Source organism: Squalius cephalus (genome assembly GCF_949319135.1).
Source record: "Squalius cephalus genome assembly, chromosome: 4".
Taxonomy (NCBI): Eukaryota; Metazoa; Chordata; class Actinopteri; order Cypriniformes; family Leuciscidae; genus Squalius; species Squalius cephalus.
Genome location: NC_137125.1, coordinates 41,256,455 through 41,282,177, shown reverse-complemented (window position 1 = coordinate 41,282,177; position 25,723 = coordinate 41,256,455). Strand labels below are relative to the sequence as shown.

At 35.7% G+C, this 25,723-nt stretch overlaps 1 protein-coding gene across 1 annotated transcript; it reads left to right on the top strand.

The window, feature by feature from the left end:
* Nucleotides 1-253: 253 nt before the first annotated feature.
* LOC307157701 (uncharacterized protein) lies at nucleotides 254-25,695 on the top strand. The gene is made up of 41 exons (XM_079869628.1): nucleotides 254-492; nucleotides 3,705-3,800; nucleotides 5,079-5,239; nucleotides 5,578-5,717; nucleotides 6,334-6,444; nucleotides 7,405-7,565; nucleotides 7,649-7,813; nucleotides 8,750-8,902; nucleotides 9,179-9,261; nucleotides 9,766-9,913; nucleotides 10,025-10,138; nucleotides 10,949-11,026; nucleotides 11,130-11,225; nucleotides 11,446-11,552; nucleotides 11,987-12,056; nucleotides 13,574-13,666; nucleotides 13,745-13,840; nucleotides 14,024-14,251; nucleotides 14,388-14,442; nucleotides 14,593-14,726; nucleotides 14,838-14,912; nucleotides 15,044-15,087; nucleotides 19,818-19,946; nucleotides 20,150-20,289; nucleotides 20,383-20,493; nucleotides 20,622-20,782; nucleotides 20,860-21,024; nucleotides 21,140-21,292; nucleotides 21,396-21,478; nucleotides 21,697-21,844; nucleotides 21,942-22,055; nucleotides 22,151-22,228; nucleotides 22,349-22,444; nucleotides 22,603-22,709; nucleotides 22,801-22,870; nucleotides 22,949-23,041; nucleotides 23,294-23,389; nucleotides 24,028-24,252; nucleotides 24,363-24,417; nucleotides 24,506-24,639; nucleotides 24,749-25,695. The coding sequence occupies exons 3-41, from the start codon at nucleotides 5,109-5,111 to the stop codon at nucleotides 24,797-24,799; spliced, it is 4,491 nt and encodes a 1,496-aa protein (XP_079725754.1). The 5' UTR covers nucleotides 254-492; nucleotides 3,705-3,800; nucleotides 5,079-5,108; the 3' UTR covers nucleotides 24,800-25,695.
* The last annotated feature ends 28 nt before the right edge of the window (nucleotides 25,696-25,723 follow it).

Sequence of the window (25,723 nt, the reverse complement as noted above, 5' to 3'; positions counted from 1 at the left end):
GAGCATCTGATTGGACAAAAGGATAAGTCATCAATTTTTGTTGGTCTATTTTCCTGGAAGAAAAAGATTAAAGTTTAAATGCTAAAAGTGAATTTTGTCAACATGTCTGTTTGCTCTGACCTCAAAGCAAACAGACATGGGCTAAATGCCACAGGTCCAACTTTGCTAAACAGTGTTAAACATGATGCATGAAAAAAATGGACCTGTCTAGACCATCATCTCTATAAAATGTTCGGAATTTTCCACACACATACACAGAAGGGGATAGATAGACCTTGCTGTTTACCTAAGATGAAACAAATTACAAGCTCAACAAAAAAGCACTTGTTTAATTTCTGTTGACATTCCTGTGTTGCTCTATCTGGAGGTCTTTTGTGTACTTTAAACATTTGGTAACAGTAACTGAGCGCATTAAACACCCAAGGACATGGGTGCCTGAAACACACACACATCCCTGACTACTCACTGACTGACTGACTCTGGCTTTCTAAGGTACGTTTACGCATTGAGCGTCTCCTTCTCTATGATCTTTAATATTAGTATTAGAGTATAATTCAACTTAACATGAGAATGCACAGTAAAAGATTAACAGTAAGTGGTAAACATAATTTAGGCATAAATCACAGAATCAAAAGTTTGCTTCTACGTCAATAACACACCTTTCCTTATAAATGTATCACTATTTAATTGTTAATGCAATTATGTTGTATTGTGTGTCGGTGGCTAACGTCAGGGAAAGTTATAATAGACTGATTAATTACTGTGGTGAGGATTACCACCTTATCTACAAAGATCGCACAGTGATCTCCTTGATTATTATGGCTCTAGGTGTAAAGTCTATGCTATAAAAATCTAGTGTAGCCTACTGATAAATCATTTTTCCCCTCAGTGATGATGACACATAGAAAACATAATGATAACAATACAAGGACAAAAAAAATTACATTTAAAACAGGACAAAAACATAAAATGTATATTCAATATAATTTATATGAAGTATAAAAATGTATATATATATGATGTTAATGTAAATGTTACTGTCTCATGCATTATTATATTTATCTGTATCATATACTAACGTTATTTTTTGGATTTTTTTTCTGTATGATTTAAAAAAAAAAAAAGAAATAATGCTTTTACTCAGCAAGGATGCATTAAAATGATTAAAAGTGACAGAAAATAAATTTATAATGTATAATAAACGCTGTTCTTTTGAACCTTCTATTCATCAAATAATCCATAAGCAATAAGCAGTACAACTGTTTGCAACATTGATAATAACAAGAAATGTTTCTTGAGCAGCAAATCATCATTTTAGAATGATTTTTGAAGGATCATGTGACTCTGAAGACTAGAGTAATGATGCTGAAAATTCAGCTTTATTTATTAGGAATAAATTACATTTTAAAATACATCAAAATAGAAAATAGTTTTTTTAAATTGCAATTACATTTCACAATATTATATATATATATATATATATATATATTTTTTTTTTTTATATATATATAAATATATAAATTCTTTTTCCTGTTTAACTGCTTGCAGAGTGTGTGGTCAACAAGCGTATCAATGTAGATCCCCAAGCTGGAATATAACCCAAGATATCAAGCACATCTTTTCACTCATATCATTTTACTGATAAAAAGTGGTTGTACCTGTGAGCTCACATTGGAATATCATGTAAAATGTAGTCTTCAGTGTAGCAGACACATCTCAAACCTCTTATATCAAAGAGCTGCCAGTTCTGATGCAAGCTACTGGACCTGAAGAAAACAGAGGCATAAGCTAATTTGATGATAAAAGCTGCAGGTTTAGATGTAAGAGAGGGCTGGATCTTCTCAATCAGAATTTGATTAGGACATGATGACCAAATATTTACTTCTGGAGAAATAATGAAAACAACAAAACATTTACACAATACATAACTAATCCATAAGAAATAGGGTTGAAAATGTATAACTTGACATTTTGTTGACTGTATTTTACAAACTGTATTTCCTAACTGTATTATATATAATGTTAATATACCTGTAAAAGTTGTGTTTTGGTTCTGTTCTGTTCCTCTTCCCTGTTATTGTATGTTGACCTAGTTTCCTAGTGTGTGCCAGTTGGTTATATTGATTTAGTTTACCTGTTGTTCATTTGGTTTCCTTGTTAACCCCTGCGTGTTGAGACCCTGTGTTTTAGTTTCTTCTTGTCAGTTATCTTTTGCTTTTTATGTGGTTAGTGTTCTATTGTTTTGCTCAGAAAATTCCTGCATGTTTGTTTGGATTATATGATTAAAAATTATTTATTTTGACTTCTTCACCTCGTTGTGTGCTTAACATAGCCTACGTGCAATACCAACCTATCTGAGCAATTTAAACTGGTTTGTTAATATACTGATACTAATATAGGTGGTACTTTTAATATAAAGTCTTTACTTGCTTCTCACAGGAACTTCAAGGAGGCTATTAAGTTTTACTTATAAAAATACGGAGCCACTAAAAAAAATATGAGATGGTAGGAAAACTTATGCCAATGCATTTGATTTTGCCTGAGAAACCTTGCGTTTGCGTTCCCCGAGAAACTTTGCAAATGTTTTGTGAGCAAACGCAAAGTTTCTAGAAGGAACGCAAAACTTTTTGTGAGAGAACACAAAAGCATTGATATTTTTTCCTCCCATTTCATATTTTTTCCATCACTATGTCCCTTTAGGGGCTCTGTATATAACATTTTAACAATACCGTAAAAGCCTACATATTTCTTTTGAAAATCAAATGTTATATGTGAATGATACAATATTTTGAATTAAAGGGATACTTCACCGATTAGCATTAAGCTTTGTATCAGTAGAAACCTGGTAGTATTTTCGAATGACCGTGCTTCCCTCCCTCATGTCCTCCTGAGACGAGAGATTTCTGTATTGTGTGTCTGAAAAAAAAAACTCTGATGACGCAAAAATCGTCATTTTGCGTCATCGGAGGCTTTTTTGTCCAGAGGCGAGAGACTACAGCCAGTAGTAGGAGCTAGTTCCACGTTTTTAACCCGCCCATAGGGGGATCTCACGATAAAACGGCGTCTTTTCAGTTTCGAGTCAACTAGTAGCCAAGTTGTATCATTTCTTCCGATACTGCACTCTGTAACCGGTAGGCGTAGCTTGTGAGTGACCTCGTAGGCCAGCTAAGCAAGTGCATTCTGGGAGTTGTTGTCTTTCATCCACATGAGCCAAAAATACATTTTCTGGCTTTTCTCAGTCTAGAAGGCACCAACTTCTAAAATAATTTCACATTTCTACTACATAAATGACCCAATTTAAATACACATTCATCTTTCCAGCGGTGAAATATCCCTTTAAATCAAATTAAATGTGTTGTGTTTCAAATTTAATACAGGTGATTAACAGGTTTTAATGTCACCTCATGCATTTTCTTTTTTAATTAAAATTACTACTATTTTTTAGTATACACTCACACACAAGACACCCGCATCCAAAGGTTCTGAATGCCGACCACTGAAGCAACAAAAATAGCATAGTGATAAATATATGAATGTGACATCACTAATTATACACAGAAATTGAAGTAATTTGGATAGAATGAAAAGAATTTATAAAAGAATGATGCAATGTTTTCCAGAAAATCACATGAGAATGAAACCCCTAGCTAAATGACTTTATTACAATGAATGATGTGTCATACTTGTCATTCTTTTCATTTCAGGTAACAGGAAGTTTGCTGTTCAAAGAATGAACCTTCAGACTGTACAAATTGTACTTTCATTCAGCACTGAATTCATTAGGCATCAGGATATGACATGTAAATAATAACAGAACGCCACTCTGTGGATGCAGCATATATACACAATAACTAGTGAACAGGTGTTTTTGGCGTCATAGCTGATACATTATCAATTAGTTTGGCATGACTGAAATGCTGTTTTGACCAATCGTCATCCAAGACCAGAACTAATATAAATAAAAATGAATATATATATATATATATAATATAAATAAAAAGCTCTAATATCAATACATGATATACAATTTTTTTACTTTTAGATTAAAATTTTTTGACACAATAGAAAAAGAACAAACGAATAGTTTGCCCATTATATTTGCAGTATCAAAAGATTTTGTCATATGAGGTGATGATAGGAAGAAATCGATAAGCGGATGGCTTTTGCCAAGTTTGTTATCAGAAAGAACAATGGTCAGGGATAAGGGGAGATGTGGCTGGCAATGTGAAGAAGGTATCTTGATAACTGTTAATAATTACAAACATGATAAGTATAGCAATTTATAAACGGACACGGTTTTAAAGATCTCAGATAGACCAGCGCAACTTTTGAAGAAACACAGGGACAGCAAACTGGGAATATTTAATACTCCACTGAACTAAGAACAGGTAGGATTAAAACAATGCAAAAATACACTATTGTTCAAAAGTTTGGGGTCTGTAAGGATGTTTTTGAAAAGAAATCTCTTCTGTTAAAATAAAATAAAATAAAATAAAATAAAATCGATGATGAAAATAAAGTAAATAAATGTAAGTGTGGTAATTCCATGGACAAAAATCCTAGGCAAATCGAAGGCAAAAACTATATATGATGTAAACAAAAATATAATAAAGATAAAGGTAAAAACAAAATTTTCAAACAAAGTTATTGATTTTGTTGATGATATTGTTATTGCTGGGATTAAATGTTAAAAAAAGATGGAGCTGCTGATCCCTACTGTAGATTATGACAACCGAACTGCTGACAAAAAGCCTAATCATAATGAATATGTTCATGTACAAGGAGTCAAGCATCTAAAATTGTGGAAATTTATGAAACAGCTATCCTAGAGATATCAGGCTAAATGTCAATGTTACACACACATACTATTATACACTCATCAACAAACACATGAACTCACACGGTGTAGTTGCATGATGTTTACTCATAGTGCGTTTGTGTAAACACCTCCATCTTACACATCATTTCCATGACTGCCAATATAAAAACAAATGCGGCAGATTCAGCTTGACGGTTGCCAGAGCTGGAGCAGATATTCATGAATTGATTTTATTTGGTCACCACACACAGATCAGTAGGATTTTTGCCCCCAGCTCTACGGGCGCACAATGCTCCGACCCTCAACGCAGAAGTATGCGGTGAACAGACCACTATACTCAGAAGACGGCTTTGAAGACGAACATGCAAAAGTCTATCGGAAACACAAGAGATTGCTGGACCATGTTAAACAGTACTTCACGTAAGTACACTACTTAACTTTGAACATTTATTAAGCAGTGCCAAGAAATTGATAAAAACGGGTTAAGGGTTTTTTCTTTTCTTTTTTGTATATTTAATACTTTATTAAAAATATATTGTTATTATTATTACTACTACATTTCCAGATGTTCATTAATGCATTTAGGATATGTTCAAAATATAGCAGATATAGCTGTCAGTCTTTTTTAGAGAGTAATAGCACTTTTTTTAAAAATTTGTTTTTAATAACTTGAATGACATCATTGTGTCATGTATTAAATATCATAAAATAAAAAAAGACAAATAACACCCTTGGTGTTTGCATATTGTTTTTGCTAGTTGTACTTCAGAACGCGCAAAGAACGCTGCTGTTTCTTTGCTGCCTATCATTGGATGGATAAGGATCTACCCGATCAAAGAATGGCTGTTGAATGACATTGTGTCTGGCGTCAGCACTGGACTGGTTGCCGTCCTACAAGGTAACATCTTATGAAGCTCTTATTACTCAACATGAGCGTTCAATACATAAGCTCTAAAAATAGATTAATGATATTAGATGAAATATGATATCAGGCGGTAAGAATGTAGTTTATCTTTATGAACTGTGGTCTGTGACTGATTGTTTGTAGTGATTGCTTGTGACTGATGTGAGTGTCTACACAGTTGTTTTATCGGATAACTCTGATATGACGTGATATGAAATGTGTCAAAATAAGTGAAAAGTGCATTTATCTGCGATCCGTGGGTGAAATGATAAACGTCATTAGAAGATAATCAAGTACATATTGAGCAAAGGAAGCGTGTTTAAGATATGTATATAGAGCTAGTGCATTCCTTTTTTAAAATTAATCTCAATTACTGTATGTTATCAAGAGCCTGACATGTCCTTTCTAACCATCTAACAAAAATCTGAACTGCTTTTGCTTATGTCATCCACACACATCAAAAAAAATTAATAACAGAGAAGTTGAACTTAGTAAACGGGGTAAAAGAGGGATAATAGTTGACTGAGGGCATCCACATATCAGATAAATATTATATAACTATGCAACCAGGGTTTGCTTAATAGCCTACTTATCAATATTTTCCTCTCAGGTCTAGCCTTCAGTTTGCTGGCATCCATCTCAACCTGGTATGGATTGTATGCTGCTTTTTTTCCAGTCATCCTCTATTTTTTCCTGGGCACCTCACGACACATTTCAGTGGGTAAGTACTATTGTGAGCAGGTTACGTGAATGAGATCAGCAACATTGTGTCAATGACAGTGGCCGGATGAATAAACTCCTTAGACTAGTATTAAAAGTTAGTCATCTAATTTCTGTTTTCCAACATCAAATTTTTTAAAGTTACATAAAATGGAAGATGGGTCTACTTTGAATTGGAAAGGTTAGGCTGATTACCTTTTGCTTGACTAGTTGGTCAAACTAGTCACACTTAACATAGTGGCTAAGTTTATTCCCCAGTTTCACAGACAAGGCTTAAGTCTAGTCCCACACTAAAATGCATGTTTGAGGTGTTTTAACCGAAAGCAACGTGCACTATGCCACTGTTTTGTCTAAGGATGCACACCAGTAATGTTTTTTTCTAAGGCACGTTTATAAAAGCTACTTAAATGTGACTAAGGCCTAATTCTGGCTTAATCTAAGCCCTGTCTGTGAAACCAGTCCTAAGTCTTAACATAGTGGCTAAGTCTATGCAACAGGCCCAAGATCTGTCTAGTTCTTGCAAAACCCTTTTTTTAAATATAATGCTATAACAACATTCATTTTTATTGTTTTCACCCTCTAATTTAGATTTGGCACAATTGTGCTAAACCAAAGTATCTCTTAGGGAAGTCAGTACACTCGGTGTCCATCCCTGGCCAGCTATTTTCAGCTAAGTGCAGCTTAAAAGGAGGAAGATTGAAATCTCCAAAAGTATTTGTCAAAATTGCGTTTCAATAACATATTCAAATCACCCAAAAAACAACAAAAAGAACGACAATTGTATCATAAATTTTGCCCAAATCACAAAAAATACAACAACAATAATAACACTGTCTAATAAACATTCTAAATATATGGACTTTAATTAGACAGATATCAAAGAGGCAATCATTTCTGACCATCTGATGACATTTAATATACTGTAAATATACTCACCATTTTGTGTTGTTCTTCACACCAGGAGCTTTCCCTGTATTGAGTCTCATGGTGGGGGCGGTAGTGACCAGATTGGTGCCCGATGAGGGTCCGCCTGCCAACATCACTGCCTTTGAGGGCCTGTCGATAGATGAACAGAGGATCTTAGTGTCTGCCTCCCTCACTTTCCTAGTTGGTTTATTCCAGGTACATCAGCCATCCTCTCATTATTAAACCTAAAAGCAATTTTCAATCACATCGATGCTTATATTCATTCTCTTTATTTCCAGCTTGGTATGGGTCTGCTGCAGGTGGGCTTCATTGTCATGTACCTGTCGGATACTCTGATATCAGGATTCACCACCGCAGCTGCTGTTCACATCCTGATTTCTCAGCTCAAGTTTGTACTAGGACTGACTGTGCCGGGTTTCAGCGGACCATTTGCAATTATATATGTAGGTCACTTTTCCTGCTCATCACAGTCACAATCATTTTGCTTAACTTGCATAACAAAAGCTTTATCTCTACACTTTTAAAATCCAACAAACAATAATAATAATAAAAAAATAATACTAGTTAAAACTTTAGAGCTAAAACCCACAGTTCATATTAAAAGAACACACACACTTTTCATGTTTTATGGGGATTTCCATAGACGTACAGATTTTTTATACAGTAAAAACTGTGTATTCTATCCCCCTACACTACCCAATTCCCCAATCACAGAATATTTTCTGCATTTTCAAAAAAAATCATATGATTTATAAGCCGTTTTCCTCATATAGGGACCAAAAAATGCCCCCACAAGGATAAGAATTTGCCATCTTTGTGGGGACATTTTGTTCCCATTATGTAGGGTTTACCAGGAACACACACGATATATATATAATATTACACTGCAGAAAAATATTTTTTGTCTTGTTGTCCAGTAAAAATATCTAAAAATAAGACTACATAGATATTGTCTTATTTTCTGAAAAATGAAAATTGAGTTCATGCTTAAGTCAAGAAAAATATCTGCTAGTGGAGTAAGACAAATAAACTTGTTTTCCCTTTGAATTAAGTTGATTTTTCTGACCCCCATTGGCAAATATTTGTTCTTGTTTTAAGCAAAAACACACTTCAGTTTGAAACTTTTTTTCAGAAAACAAGACTTAATATCTGAAGTGATTTTGCTTCTCAGGTAAATGTATCTAGATTTTTAGAAAGTTTAGATATTTGTACTCCAAAACAAGACAAAAATACGGAGGAAGAGCATATTCTTTTGCAGTGTATTGAATATATTACAGAATATATTACACATGTATACACATATATATATACATATACTATAACTATATAGTGAAAAATGACTCCTGTAAAACTATCTGTGTCCTTTGTTTTATCTGCAGACACTTGAGAGTGTATTTACCCAGATCACTTCCACAAATATTCATGATCTGGTCACTTCAATTGTGGTGATGGTGATGGTGTTGGGCGTGAAGGAGATCAACGACAGATTTAAGTCCAAGTTACCCGTGCCCATTCCCATAGAAGTAATTATGGTGAGTTGAGTGAACCTTTATCACCTTTACCTATTCTGTAGCCTGACAGTGTAATTACTAATGTTATTCCTTTATCTGGCATGATAAAGATTATCAACCAGTATATTTTTATATCTAACAAACTATCATGCCAAACACTGTATAAGTTAATATTTGCTCAAGTGCATATAATTCACTTACTTAAGTACAAAAGTCCCATAAATCTAATCTTTTGTGTTCAAAGCAAATATTAAATGTCATTCAAAAAAAAATCGCTAAAAGCACTTTTCCCAACAGACCATCATAGCTTGTGGCGTCTCCTATGCATTCAACTTCAAGGATAATCACGGAGTGGATGTGGTGGGGAAAATTCCAAACACGTAAGCATCGCAATCTACATAATATTTTAAAACGGTACTAATAAAGTCATGATTTAAAGACACCATGAAATAAGTTTTTTTTTTTCTTTTTTCTGCGAGCAGGACATACTGAAGGGCCCCTTGAAAAAATTAATTAATAATAATAATAATAATAAATAGAGGGACAGTGCATTCTCATTCTAGACAACATTTGATTGGACAAAGAATTGTAGTGCAGGATGAGTCATCAATATTTTTGGTCCATTTTCCAGGAAGAGAAAGGCTATACATTTTAAATGCATATAGGTGCAAAAATATCATCTTGTCAAAGTTTTCATACATGGGCTAAAGTTGTATGAAAGTTCAATACAACAATACAACTAAAAGTTCAATTGAATTTAATTGTTTTTAAATGTAAGGTTTTTTATGCATAAGTATTATACAGCAACAAAAACAAATGTTTATGCTTCAGAACACAAAGCTAACAGAGCAGTGAAAAATAAAAACACATTTTCATCTGTCCAGGTTTGAGTCCCCAATAGCTCCAGACATGCAGATTTTCCAGATGACAGCAGTGGAGGCTTTCCCAATAGCTATTGTGGGATTTGCCGTGGCTTTTGCAGTGGCTAAAGTCTATTCTGTAAAGCATGACTACGTTATAGATGGAAATCAAGTAAGCCCTGACTAATATCACACATTAAAATGTAACTAAAATGTGAGAAGACAAACAGTCAGTGGAAGAACGTCTGTAATGACACATATAATGACACATAAAATCACGCAGGAACTCATTGCATTTGGGGCAAGCAACATCTTTGGAGGATCGTTCAAGTCTCTGGTAGCCAGTACAGCTCTCTCCAGAAGTGCAGTTCAAGAAAGCACTGGAGGAAAAACACAGGTAAACAGCTCCAAGGATCAGATGTTCAACCTCTGTTAAACTGTTTGCAAGCTTTTCTCACTGGCTGGAACATAAAAAGGTAATTTTGCATCTGTGGCATCTCAATTAGGGAATTTGTTTTCCAGCCACAGAGAAATACTGGCCTCTAGTGCTCAGAAAGAGTTCAGACATGTGGTAAATAATTGAATAAACAAAACCATGCCATAAATATAATAACCTATTCCTACACTTGTTTTACACACACACAAACACTAATGTTTGGGGTCGGTAAGATTTGTTAATGTTTCTGAAAGACTTTTATGCTCACCAAGGCTGCATTTATTTAATCAAAAATACAGTAAAAACAGTAAAATTGTTAAATATTATTCTAATTTAAAATAATAAAATTGTAATTTATTCCTGTGATGGCAAAGCTGAATTTTCAGCATCATTACTCCAGTATTCAGTGTCACATGATCCTTTAGAAATCATTCGTATATGCTGATTTGCTGCTCAAGAAACATTTATTATTATCAATGTAAAAAAAATTGTGCTGCATAGTATTTTTGGTTCTATACGGTTATCCGGACCACATGTGATGACCTACCCCAACCCCGCCCCTAAACCTACCCGTCACTGGGGTTACGACCAACCAAGAGCGGTTGTGGTCACGTGTGGTCAGGTGTGGTCCGGATAACCGTACAGTACTGTATTTTTCTTTAATGAATATAAAGTTCAAAAGAATAGCACTTATTTGAAATATAAATCTTTTGTAACATTATAAATGTCTTTATAAATCTCATCTTTAGTTTATTTTTTTGTGTTTTTCAGATAGCTGGTTTAATCTCTGCCATTATCGTGTTGGTGGTAATCTTGGGGATAGGGTTTTTGCTGGAACCTCTGCCAAAGGTAGGTCATTTAAATCCTTTAAACATGCATATATTGACTTTGATAACAGAAAGCTTTGAGCTTAATGTTTGAAGTAGTTGTGTGTTGTGTTGTGTGACTGCAGTCGTTGTTGGGCGCAGTGGTGATCGTGAACCTGAAGGGAATGTTGATGCAGGTGGTTACAATTCCTTACCTGTGGAAGAAAGACCGCCCTGACTGTGTAAGAGCCTTTGACCTTTCCCTCTAAATGCAAAGAAGGGATTTCAGAAAAAAAATAGTACACAAACGGATTTCAAATTTGAGCTTCTTAATAAGAATTCCATTTATAATGGAATCCCGAGAAAACATCCCAAATAAATCACCTTAGAAGTGAACTGTCAAGTGGCATATCTCTGATTTCTGTAGTCGGTGTAATGCCTCCCTCTGTTGTTGTCCTCCAGATTGTTTGGGTGGGGACCTGTTTGGCAGCTATATTCCTGGGGCTGGACATAGGACTTGCCATTGGTCTTGGACTGGAGCTCCTCACTGTGGTCTTCAGGGCTCAGTTGTAAGTGTTGACAGATCCACTCATCTGGATAAAATAAAATTATTTGAATATGGTATAAATATTTATTGCTTCTTTAAAAAGATATATTGGACTGGTTTCACAGACAAGGCTTAGATTTAGCCAGGATTAGGCCTTAGTTCAATTAGGAGATTTAAATTGCTTTTATAAATGTGCCTTAGAAAAAAAACATTACTGGTGTGCATCTTGAGACAAAACAATGGCATTGACATATTTTAAGATATGCCAGTGCAAGTTGCTTTCAGTTAAAACATGCATCTTAGTCTGCATGGACTAAGTTTAAGCCTTGTCTGTGAAACTGGGAGACAGAGAAATGCGGTTTAGTTTTTTTTCTAAATCACTATCATATATCTATTCTCACTTATAATCTATTCAGTTATACTTTTGATAATCTATTTATCTGTTCTTACCTTCAGTCCACGCTGCAGTATCCTGGCTAATATCTCAGGAACAGATATCTATAGAGATCGCAAGGACTATGTCAATGTAGGTCCGCCAACAGATGCATCCTCTTTGTCCATATTCTGTAACATAAGCAATATGCATTGTTTCTATTTTTGGAAAAAAGTGTCTTTTAGTACGATGTACTAACATTTAAATTAATAATTTATGTTTTTACATTGTGCACTGTAAAAAGTGATCAGCTGACTTAACTTAAAATGAATTGCCTTAAAATAATTAAGTAAATAAACTTCATGCATAATTGAAAAAAATAAGTTATGAGGAATTGTCAAGTTCACATAACTTAATTTTTCAATTACGCATGAGGTTATTTACTCAATTTTAAGGCAATGGGTTTCCCCACCTTTTTTAAGTTAAGTCAACTGATCACTTATTTATTGTAATACTTACCTGCATGTAATTACAGCTTTAACTAGTTTCTGTAATTACAACTATATAATTACACTGTTGACCCTTCTCTTACCCCTTAAAGTAGAACTCCGGTCAATTTTAACATTGAGCTCATTTTTATGTACATTTGGAGTGCTGTCAGTACAGAGAACAACGACAAAAATCGGTGTTGCCTACACCGTGTTATCCTCTTTTTAAAATTTGCACCCTGTTGACTTCAATGGGGCAAGTTTTAAACCTGCTTTTAGCCTGCTTTAACATCCTTGATTTGTCATTACAAGTGCCCAGCCATGTGAGTGAGTTTATTTAGAGTGAACACGGTGAATCTGACTGCAGTAGATGTGAAAGAAATGAATAAAAGTGATGTTAATTCAGCCAGCGAAAATACCTGTATTTACATCCTGTTTTCGGTCGAAGTCCAAAGTAGTCGATTGTCGAGTTCACGCGCGTGATCATAGGTACTAAACCTATGTGCGTGAACTCGACAATCGATTACTATGGACTTCGGCCGAAAACAGGATGTAAATACAGGTATTTTCGCTGGCTGAATTAACATCACTTTTATTCATATCTTTCACATCTACTGCAGTCAGATTCACCCGCGTTCACTCTGAAGGAATCACTCACATGGCTGGGCACTTGTAATGACACATCAAGGATGTTAAGAGGCTAAAAGCAGGTTTAAAACTTGCCCCATTGAAGTCAACAGGGTGCAAATTTTAAAAAGAGGATAACACGGTGTAGGCAACACCGATTTTTGTCGTTGTTCTCTGTACTGACAGCACTCCAAATTTACAAAAAAATGAGCTCAATGTTAAAATTGACCGGAGTTCTCCTTTAAACCTACCCATACCACCAAACCAGTCCCTAACCTTACCCGTATCCCACCTCAATAGCAGCAAAAGTCTTTTTGCAAGAGAACATGAACACAATGATATTGTACCTAACACATTTTTTTTTTTAAATGTCAGCATACTAGTAAAAGACGCCCAATATAAAATGTGACCCTATTATCTATTATTACTTGGTGTGTCTATGCACATGATGGGCAAAGATATGGACAACTTAAAGAGCATCTGAAAGCAGCAGATGAATGAAAGAAACAAAAGTTTGCCTTATCATCATTTTCTTTCTTTCTGAATCTCCTACAGATCTATGAGCCAGAGGGAGTAAAGATTTTCAGAATCCCATCTCCCATTTTCTTCGCAAACATCGATTTCTTCAGAGACAAACTGAAGGACGCTGTGAGTGCAGTAGTTTCAGTGTGATAACCCAGACCTCAGATGACATTATTACAACCTAACCTGTTTACTTTAATGCAGGTGGGCTTTAATCCTCTGAGAATCCTGAGGAAGAGAAACAAGGCCCTAAAGAAGATTAAGAAACTGATAAAGAAAGGGGAGCTGACCTTAACATCTGTACGTCCTCAAGTTTTAAAACATGATAGCAATGATCTCAATGACTTCTTAAATGTTATTATGTAATGTAGCTGTATTCCATCCACCGCTTTGATGTCTTAATCTGAGACACTCAAATGATAACTCTAATCTTATCATTTAGATATCTATCTAAAGTTATACTTTACTATCTTTCGGCTATAGAATGGACTACAGGCGACATGTTCAATGCCCATTGAAGAGTCAGAGGATGAAGGCAACATGGAGGATCTAGACAAGCCCACAGATTATTCGGATCTTCCAATCCAGGTGAACTGGAACGCAGAACTTCCTGCCAACATCCGAGTCCCTCCTGTGAACATCCACAGTTTGGTCCTGGACTTCTCTGCTGTCTCATTCCTAGATATATCTGCACTCAAGGGTCTCCAAGCGGTAAGGCAGTTGGGGTCATTCTGAAATCAAAGTGAACATTTAATCATTTTTGCTAATCTCTTAGTATTTCTCAGTGCAATGCATTAAATTCTAATCTGAAAACGATCTAATAAACCACAAACACTTCTGTTTACAGACCTTAAAGGAATTTATACGCATTGATGTTGATGTTTACATAGTAGGCTGTGACCGTAAGTACTTTATTTCCTTCTAGAGGGTATTTGTAGTGTGTTTTACAATGGAACCCCTTATCTGCAGTGCCACGGCTATTATAATGTAGCATAATGGTCTGTAATAATAAAACTGTGCAGTAACTCAAACCTTTGACTTGTCATTTCCAGCGTATATCATAGAGAAGCTGAGGGACTGTAAATTTTTTGATGATGAAATAAAGACGTCTATCTTCTTTCTGACCATCCATGATGCAATGCTCTACATTCATGAGTCCCATCCACCGAAGACTGTGAGCGAGAAGGTGAAGGTTCATTCAAATCTGAATTCATGTTAATATTAATATTAAATGTTAAAGTTAATATTTTATCAAAAACGTATTATTAAAATGTGTGTCTAATTTGAACTCAAACAGGTCTCAGGAAGTTTCCAATACCAACACAATAATGGCAGCACCATGTCCAATGGGTTGACAATCCAAGAAATGCCAGTATGTGACACCTGGGATTGAACCTGTTAAAATGAAGCATTAAATAAATTATTTAAAGGAATGTTTCATCCATTGTTTAATATTTTTTCTGAAGAGATGTTTGAAGTTAAACTGCTCTTTTTTTTCTGCAGGACATGAAAATGGAAGTCGAAACGGACACAAAACCAGAGACAAGGTTCTGAAGTCAATCAACTCGAATCCTCCGCTATGTAGAACTTTAAAATCAATGTATATAAGAATTCATTTGATTTAGCATGTAGCAGTTTTGTATTCTGTGCTGCATGCAGAATGAATTAGCTCTAGATTATGCCAATGTGTCATGTCACTAAATTATTGGATTTGTGGTGAACGAGTTGTACAAACACTCTTATCAGTTCACCATCAGTGCCTTTTGTACTTTTTTCTTTTTGAATAGTTTGTCTTTTTTTGTGCACTATTTTTATTCTAAAATAAAAAAAAATGTTTTCCAAAAAATACACTGTCCTTCCTGATAATAAACCATAACAAATGAAAAGGTTTTGAGGCAAACCTTAACTAATAAAGGCATGTGCAGATAAAGTTGTTTTACTTTTTCTGGAGTAAGACGTATTATTAAATCGAATTCTTAGCAGTGAATGAATAACTATGCATACGAGAAAGGACGTTATTGTTGAGGAAGTGAAGAGCGCAAGATAACAAAACAACTTGTCATTGTACCTTCAAATTAAGGAAAATTCATAAAGATGACTTCATCAAATATGATCAAAAATATCAAATCATTATAGAGTAAATGCAGTCACAGTATAACAGACTAAGCAAATTTGAATCTCAAATACAGAGGTGTAAAGAGTACCTGAAAAGTAGAGATAGCAAAAATTACTCCATTACAAGTTACAAGTAAGCAATTCCAATACGACTTGAGTAAAAGTCTTAAGAGTATCTGATTTTATCAGTATTTTACTCATACTGAATGTAGACTCAAAGATGCACTAGTCCTAAACACCTAAGAGACATGCCAGTGGAAAACAAGAAACAGTGTGAGGAGAGCAATCACCTTTATTTTCTAAAGTCTAAATAAAACTGAATATCTCAATACTGCAATCGACACAACAGCCTCTTAAACACCTACAGACACTCAAGTCTCAGTTAAGGGGATAGTTCACCCAAAAAAGAAAATGTAGTCACCATTTACTCATCAAGTTGCTCCAAACATGTAGGAGTTTCTTTCTTCTGCTGAACACAAAAGAAGATATTTAAAAAAAAATTGGAAACCAGAGAAGATGGACCCCACTGACTTTCATAGTAGGAAAAAAATAAAAAATTCTATGGAAGTCAATGGCTACTGTCAACTGTTTGGTTACCAACATTCTTCAAAATATCTTTTGTGTTCAGCAGAAGAAAGAAACTCATACAGGTTTGGAACAACTTGAGGGTGAGAAACATTTTCATTTTTGGGTGAACTATTCATTTAAGAACAAGTTCTCAAAAAAAGAGCACAAGTAAAGCAACATTCTTCAAAAAGGTCTCTCCAATAAAATGCATAAATAAATAATGTCAACTATAAATACAACCTAAAAAGTCAAAGCCTACAGTACTTGCAATGGACGTGCTGGTTTCGGCCTCATCACCGGCTTCACCTATGAAACACCAACAATTCAGCAACTACCTGCAAATGCACCCACATTCCTGTAATAGCCTTGTTGACAAGTTTGGGTGAGTAAGGGCAAAACGCACAAGATATAGTACCGTCAATGCAGATATCACTTCTTTTGTAACAGAAATAAACTGCTGCAGAAAAAGTTAGTTGCCATGCAAAACGTAACGAGTAATTGCATTACTCATTACAAATGTATTGGAGTAAAGAGTACATACTTAAAAATATAGTCAAGTAGAAAGCAAAAGTTTCAAATATCCTTAATACTAAAAGTACAAATAGCAAAAAAGATACTGAAGTACAGTAACTAATTACATTTACTCAAATGCTTTAAACCTCTGCTCAAATATGACAAAAAGATCAAATCATTAAAGAGGAAATGGTAAAGTCACAGACTACAGTGCAACAGGCCTGAAACATATATATACATATACTGTACTGTATATAGCTGGTATATACAATCGTGCTCAGAATTAATCATACCCCTGGTAAATATGATCAAAAATGGCTGTAAAAAATAAATCTGCATTGTTTATCCTTTTGATCTTTCATTCAAAAAATTGGCAAAAATCTAACCTTTCATTGAAGTAAAAAATTGAAAGTGTGGGGTGGGGTGGGGGTGGTGGGGGAAATCACATTATGAAATAAATGTTTTTCTCCAAAACACGTTGGCCACAATTATTCATACCCCTAGAATTTTTTATGAATAAAATATCTCTGAAGTATATTCCCATTAATATTTACCTTTTTTTTAGCACACCAGGGTGACTAGGAACATGAAATTGTCCAGCTATGACTTCGTGTTTCACAGGAGTTTAAATATGAGGAAACACAAAGGCCAAATCCCCTGAATCATCCATCACAATGAGTAAAACCAAAGAATATAGTTTTGATTTGCAGCAAAAGATTGTTGAGCTTCACAAAATAGAGAGTGGCTGTAAGAAAATAGCTAAAGAATTGAAAATTCCCATTTTGACTATCAGGGCAATAATTAAGAAGTTATAATCAACTAAAGATGTTACGAATCTGCCTGGAAGAGGATGTGTGTCTATATATTGTCTTAATGGACGGTGAGGAGGAAAGTTTGAGTGTCAAAGTTTGAGTGGCCAAAGACTCTTCAATAATCACAGATGGAGAATTGCAGAGATTAGTTGAGTCTTGGGGTCAGAAAGCCTATTAAAAAAATAAATTAATTAAACAACCCTTACATCCCCACATGTTGTTTGGGAGGTTTTCAAGAAAAATGCTCCTCGCTCATCCAAAAATAAACTCCAGCATATTCAGTTGTCAGACACGACTAGAACTTCAAACGGCACAGGGTTCTGTGGTCAGATGAAACTAAAAAAAGAGCTTTTTGGCAGCAAACACGCTAGATGGGTTTAGTGCACACAAGGATAAAAAGTACCCCATGTGTACAATTTAATATACTGCTGGATCTTATATGTTGTGGGCCTATTTTTCTGCTGGAGGTCCTGGACTTCTTGTTCAGATACATGGCATCGTGGATTCTATCAAATATCAACAGATAAAAAAATCAAAACCTGACGCCTTCTGCTAGACATCTTATAATGGGCCGTGGTTGGATCTTTGTTAGGGAGCACAAAAAGAAGCTTCTGCCATGACTGTCCCCTGACCTGATGAGTGGAGTGCACTGAAGAGAAGAAGCACCAACATGGATCTGAGAATCTGAAGGATCTGGAGAGATTCTGCATGGAGGAATGGTCTCTGATCTCTTATCAGTTGTTCCCCAAACTCATCAGGCATTATAGGAGAAGACTCAGAGCAGTTATCTTGGCAAAAGGAGATTGCAAAAAGGTATTTAATAAAAGGGTATGAATAATTGTGGCCAACGTGTTTTGGAGAAAAACATTTATTTTATAATGCCCCCCCCCCCCACTTTCAATTCTTTTACTTCAATGAAAGGCTAGGATTTTGCCAATTTTTTGAATGAAAGATCAAAAGGATAAACGATGCAGATTTATTTTTTACAGCCATTTTTGATTATATTTACCAGGGGTATGATTCATTCTGAGGATATTCTTCTTTTTTTCTTTTCTTTTTTTTAATTAAAGACTGAGCAAATGTCAAACTGTCAATTAATGTAAGTAAGTTCAGTCCTGTTAATTCAACCAGTAGTAAGTAATGAGGCAGCAAACAACACTCTTTCCTGGAATTGGGCCATACAGGACTTTAACTTGATTTGAATTATATTATATGTTGCATGAAAACAAAAGAGAACCACATGCTGACAGTAAAAATAGGTAACTTAATGTGATTTAAGAAGTAACATCGTTTCCGGTACGGAACAACATTCATATTAATCATATCTTAGGCTTAGACAGGCTTAACAACATGATAGCCAAATAATGTCTCTTTGATTTCAGGAGTAGGTTAGGATTATAGTTATAGAACTTTAATTGTGTGATTGGAATGTGGTTCCTGGACAAACAAAGGGTACAAAGGATCCAGGAACAAGTTCTATTTGGTTAAATCACATTTTACCAAAAAGAAGTTGCAGAGTCATACCGCACAATACTGTATATGCAAATCGACAACAATGTACATTTGTTAACTCACGTATTTAATCAGTCTGAGTCATTTCAAATCCAGGCAAAAGGAAATTCAGTTGCAGGAAAAAAAAAAAGTATTTGTGAACCTTTGGACTTAAACCGGTCATAAAATTTGGCTTGATCTTCATTAACACATAATACACAAACAATGGCACGTTTTAATGCCTGAACTGAGTACATCATTGAGTACACATTTACAGTGCAAAGTTGAAAAGGTATGTGAACCCCCTAAGCTAACTAGTTGTTTAAAAATGGTGTGGAGAAACCTGGAGTCCAAATGAGAAGAAGCATTACCATTCACAAGAAGCATTGAACCATTCCTCAAACAAAAGAGAATATCAGTATTGTTCAGTTGCATAAAGCTTGAACGGATTTTAAAAACATCTCTGTGATGTTCATTAGTCTAAATGGAGGAAGTTAATCACTGTCTACTGTTGTGATTTCCTTGCAATAATTCATAATTCAAATCCACATGAGTTCGCATACTTTTCCTGCAGCTCTATTTTTATGTTTCCTTCTCTAAAAAGCATGTAAATAAGGAAGAATGACTAAAAAGAAAACATATTGTTATAAAATCCTTCAATGATTAATGCTCGCAAAAGACAGCCCACATTATCTGTGATAAGACTAATGATGGCTCCCTCATCAAACAAACCAGACTATATAAAGCACTCGAGCTGCATCCGAAAACTAACTAATCAGGATGCAGCCCTTCGGGAGACAATATGTGGTGATCAGGCCTCTGTTTTCAGAGGATTCCTTTGCAGAGCAGCACGAGAGGATCAACAGGAACCGCAAAACTCTACGGCACCATCTGAAAGACTACTTCACGTGAGAATCTGTCCCTTCATATAGTCATCATTTATTCACTGTTAGCGTCTGTCTTCAATAACGCATTTAAAATAAACTGAAATATGGTCATTTATTACAAGCACGTTTGTTGTCATTGAGATAGCGTATGGATCTAAACGTTTGGGTCTAAATGATGAAACGGGAAGCTTTAGCAAATTGTGTTTTTATGGTGTACATTGTAGTTGTGATAAGAATCGTGCAAAGAACGCAGCTCTTTCCTTTCTTCCAATCATTGGATGGATGAAGAACTACAACATTAAAGAATGGCTGCTGGGTGACATTGTTTCAGGCTTCAGCACTGGACTAGTAGCAGTGCTACAAGGTATTGCATGTTTTCATAGATTGGCTAAAATCATTTTTTTTAAGACTTCTGTAATACAGAAATACTTATAATTACACCATTATTTTGTATCAGGACTTGCATTTTCCTTGCTGGCCTCCTTACCACCGGGATATGGACTGTATACTGCATTCTTCCCTGCAATAGTCTACTTCTTTTTGGGCACCTCAAGACACCTGTCAGTAGGTGTGTGATATATGGTCAACTGCATTTACATACGCGTACACACAACATACCAAGAGGCTAATGAATAACAAGTGAAGGTTTGGACATGAGTGATTGAGGTTGCACTTTCTAATTGGACCATGTTATAGGGGCTTTTCCTATTCTGAGTCTAATGGTGGGCGCTGTTGTCACACGACTGGTGCCTGATGAGGGACCTTCAGCAAACATCACTGGATTTGAAGGGTTGAGCCTGGAACAGCAGAGAGTTCTAGTTGCTTCCTCGGTTACTTTTCTCATGGGCGCATTTCAGGTATATTCTCGAAAAGACAAGTCACATTTCACCCCAATATATATATATTATAATTTTTCTTTTTTCTTATTTTTTAGCTCATAATGGGGCTGCTGCAGGTGGGCTTTATTGTCATGTATCTGTCAGATACTTTAGTGTCAGGATTCACCACTGCAGCTGCCGTTCACATTTTGGTATCCCAGCTCAGGTTTGTGTTGGGACTGGACTTTCCTGGTATAAACGGGCCACTCGCCATTGTATATGTAAGTTAAAGTTCTTCTCTTTTATTGCACCAGCAATGTAGACATTTATCATCACATACTGTAGCTCCATATTACTTTTTAGTGGACATATCAAGCATTTGGTCTTTGATTTCAGACTTTGGTGGAAGTTTTTAACCGAATCACTAAGACGAATGTGGCCGACCTGGTGACATCTATTGTGATCATGTCACTGGTGCTTATTGTGAAGGAGATCAATGACAGATTCAAGTCGAAACTGCCTGTGCCGATACCTATAGAAGTCATCATGGTAGGTATAATTACCACACTAAAACAAAAAACATCACTTCTATCAACGAGTAACCCTACCCAATATACAATCTATCAAACTTAATGCAAATCTATCCCAACAGACTGTTATTGCTTGTGGAGTCTCTTATGCATTCAACTTCGAGGAGCGATTTGATGTGGTCGTGGTTGGGGAGATGGTGAACGGGTGAGAATCTTACAATATGTGATCTACAATATCACCAACGACTAAATTTAATGTGCATATTCAATGGGAACAGATATATTGTGCATATAAGTGATTGCTCTAAATTATGCAAAGACTTTGGGGTTGAAAAATATTAATCAGATACAATATACATTTTATTTTAAAACCTTTTCCCAGATGGAAATCAACATCTAATGTGTAACATCTCTCTTTCTTAGATATGAATCACCAGTTGCGCCAAACCTGGAAGTCATTAAGGAGAGTGCAGTGGAGGCCTTCCCAATGGCCATAGTAGGATTTGCTGTGGCTTTCTCGGTAGCTAAAGTCTACTCCGTCAAGCACGACTATACGATTGATGGGAACCAGGTCAGTCACTGCAAACAATGCAAATTCTGAACTTCTGAATTTGTTACTTCGCAAAAAAACACGGACGCAGTTTTATACGCTCATCTCTATGTAACAGGAGCTCATTGCATTCGGGGTAAGCAACATTTTCGGGGCATCTTTCCGGTCATTTGCCGCCAGCACAGCACTTTCTAGGACGGCTATACAAGAGAGCACCGGAGGGAAGACGCAGGTAAAACTCTCATGCTATTCCTTAATCTGAAACCATCTGCTTACTACAAGAATACAAAGAATGAAAGATTAATGTTCGTTTTATAACATTTGTAGATAGCTGGAGTTCTTTCAGCCATGATGGTACTGATCGTGATTGTCGCAGTAGGATTTCTACTCGAGCCGTTGCCCAGGGTGAGAATTTGTATGTCTTTATACACAGAATACAAACTGCATGAGCTATTCTCACAATTTAAACTCTATAAAGCCCTTTTAGTTATATAAACTATTGACTGTAGATGCTTTTCTTTTCAGTCTGTTCTAGGTGCTCTGGTCATTGTTAATCTGAAAGGCATGCTGATGCAGTTCAGAGAGCTGCCGTTCTTATGGAAGAATGACCGGTCTGACTTTGTGAGTTTCTCTTTTCATTATTTTGAGAATGATCTAATCCTCTAGCAGCTTTTATTTGAATATAATCTAAAACCTAAGCATATGCTGATCTAAATTGAAAAAACTTTTGGTCCACATTGGTCCAGATCAAAATGCCCATGTGTCTCTGTTTCTCACAGGTGACCTGGGTGGTGACCTTCCTGGCCTCTCTTTTTCTGGGGTTGGATCTGGGGTTGGCTGTTGGTCTTGGGGCAGAATTGTTCACTGTGGTCTGCAGGACTCAATTGTGAGAGTGGATTCATGATACCTTCAAATGCCAAAAAATTTTTTTATTGAATTTTTACTGACCCTGCAAAATAACATTTTGTTTGCTGCAGCCCACGCTGTTCCGTCCTGGCCAATATTACAGGAACTGACATCTACAGGGATCGCAAAGACTACATCTCTGTGAGTGCTGATCTTGCCCTTCCTCTGGATTATTCTTTCTTTTACAAATGACAAAATGTTGATTTTATTCCATTTCAGATTTCTGAACCTGACGGAGTTAAAATATTCAAAATCCCCTCGCCCATCTTCTTTGCTAACATTGATTTCTTCAGAGATAAACTGGTCCAAGCAGTACGTTTCTTGTTATTTTCAAGATTTGAGGTGCCCAATCCTGTTCCTGGAGATCTACCTACCTGCAGAGTTCAGATCCAACACACCTGTCTGTAATTATCAAGTGCTCCTGAAGATCTTAATAAGCTGGTACAGTTGTGTTCGAGCAGAACGTAGCAGGAAGGTATCGATCTCCAGGAACAGGATTTGGCACCCCTGGTATAGAAAGAGCTGGGTGTTATTTCTCTGGGCTAAATATTTGCTTTCTTCTAGGTGGGTTTTAGTCCCCAAAGAGTGTTGAAGAAAAGGAACAAAGCTCTGCGAAAGATCAGAAAAATGCTGCGTAATGGAGAGCTGGAGGTGTCAGATGTATGTCCTAACCATTATTATGATTTATCAGTGATGTTTGGTAGCCTATATACTACAACTCAAACATTTGGACACAATTAATTTATGTTTCTCATGACATTAAAAATACTCTTTTAAAATGTAAATTGTATTTATTTATTAATGGATTATCCCACCTACCATACTGTTTTATTTAAATAATTATTTATTTAATTAATGTAATTTTAATGGATTAATATGACAGGTTGATGAAAGACACATATCCTACTTTCCATTCAGTTTAATTTAAAAAAAAATTTTTTTTTTTTTTTTATGTTAATGGATTAATCGAACGGGATAATGAGGACACTATGCCACGTCCCATATGGTTTTATGCATTTTCTAAATTTATTTAATATTTTTACATTTTAGGGTATTTTTGCTTCTGTTTCCAATGATCTTCAAAACTTTTTTTTTATAATTTAATAGTAAAAAAAAAAAAAAACTATTTTAGTTATTCTAAAACGTAAAAATAAATAAATAGTAAAGTTATAGTAAACAGTACTAGTGATGAATGAGTAGGCTATACAATGTTCTGATAAAGTCCTCAAAAAATGTCAATCGAATAACAGAAAAATTGTTGTTCCTGCATGATCTGAAATGCATTACAATATTCACAGAGAGGCCTTCAGGTGAGACAACCATCAATTACCACGTCAGAGGATGACAGCAACATGGAGAGTCTGGACCAGCCCACTGACTTCTCTGACCTTCCAATCCAGGTGAACTGGAACACAGAACTGCCTGCCAACATCTCTGTCCCTCCTGTGAACATCCACAGTTTGGTCCTGGACTTCTCCGCGGTCTCATTCCTAGATATATCTGCACTCAAGGGTCTTAAGATGGTAAAAATGGCTTACTATGAGATACAGCATACTGTTCATTTTCACTGGGCCCGGTTTCTTCTAAGATGGTCAGAAATTCCTCATGTACTGTACTGTTGTTTTTCTTATAGATGCTAAAAGAGTTTATACGAATCGAGGTGGACGTCTACATAGTTTCATGCGATGGTAAAACAATCTCCTATAAAAGTTGTCCTTATTTCCAGCCATTTTATTCCAAAAGCTCTTCATTAAGACAGGTCTGCTATCTTTACAGTATACGTCATGGAGAAACTTAATCAATGTACATTTTTTGATGACGAGATTAAGACGTCCATCTTTTACCCCACACTTCATGACGCCATGTTGCACATTCTGGAGAAGCATCCAGATCATGGAGAACTAGAAAAGGTAGGCTACATGACATGATTCAATATTGTGATAATAAATATGTAATTTACAACTGTCAAAGTTCTCCATGCTGATATATTTGTGTCTATCTGTGTTGTGATGTTTGCAGGATATAAGCATAAACTACGGAGTCATTCAGAGAGAAAGTATAACCGTGTGAGGAACAGAAAACCCTGCTGAAATACTCTTTTAAATCATGCTGGAAAGGTTGTGGTGAATGTTTTATGAGTGTATTTCACCACTGTCACAGCACATTATAGGGCTGTTTAAAAGTCTAGCCAGAAGATAGACACTCAACTCAGGCTGCCTTGAAAAAAGAAAATGCACTATTTTAGTTTACAGCAGCATACATCCATTGTTACCATGTTTACAGGCGATTTAGTGGACTTAAAGTAAATTGATTCATGTTGTTTGGGGTTTAGTCACAGGAGAAACTGTCACAAGCGGCGAGCAGAAGCCTACACTTTGGATATTATAAATGTAATTGGTTAAGATAATTTTAACTAACGTTTAATGATAACAATTTTTACCTTACAAGACAGGTACTCCTTTTTCCCTCCGTTATGGTCATCATATGCCGCACGTGTTTCGGCTCAGAGAGCAAAGTCTCTACAGCCTCAGGTGATTTCCATTCTCCACGGTCCTGCAAATGCTTCCTCTTCGACGTGTAGGGACATGGAAAATGCTGAAACATTGTAACGCATTATTTAGTTTTTAAAGCGCATAATGTGTTTGTCAGGGCTGCGGAAGTGCGGATGGATTTCTGAAATCGGAATTCAAGACGGACCAATCAAAAACTTTACGAGCTAGCTGAATTATATTGCGGAAATGGTAAATGTAATGTGGTAAACGATTATGATAGATTTACAGCTTTGTCTCGCCATTAAATTGAGTTTCAGTGTTTAATTTAGCTTTAATCATTTTTCGGCTTCTCTTCTCCTGTGAAGTCCCCACTATCCCAGCAAAAATGTATATGTTGCAGTGCCTTTGTTACTTATAACCTTTATAGCCTATATTTATGAATTCATATCCAATTTCCTCTTTAGAGTGTTTTAGACAGACCATAATTCAATACTAGAATTAT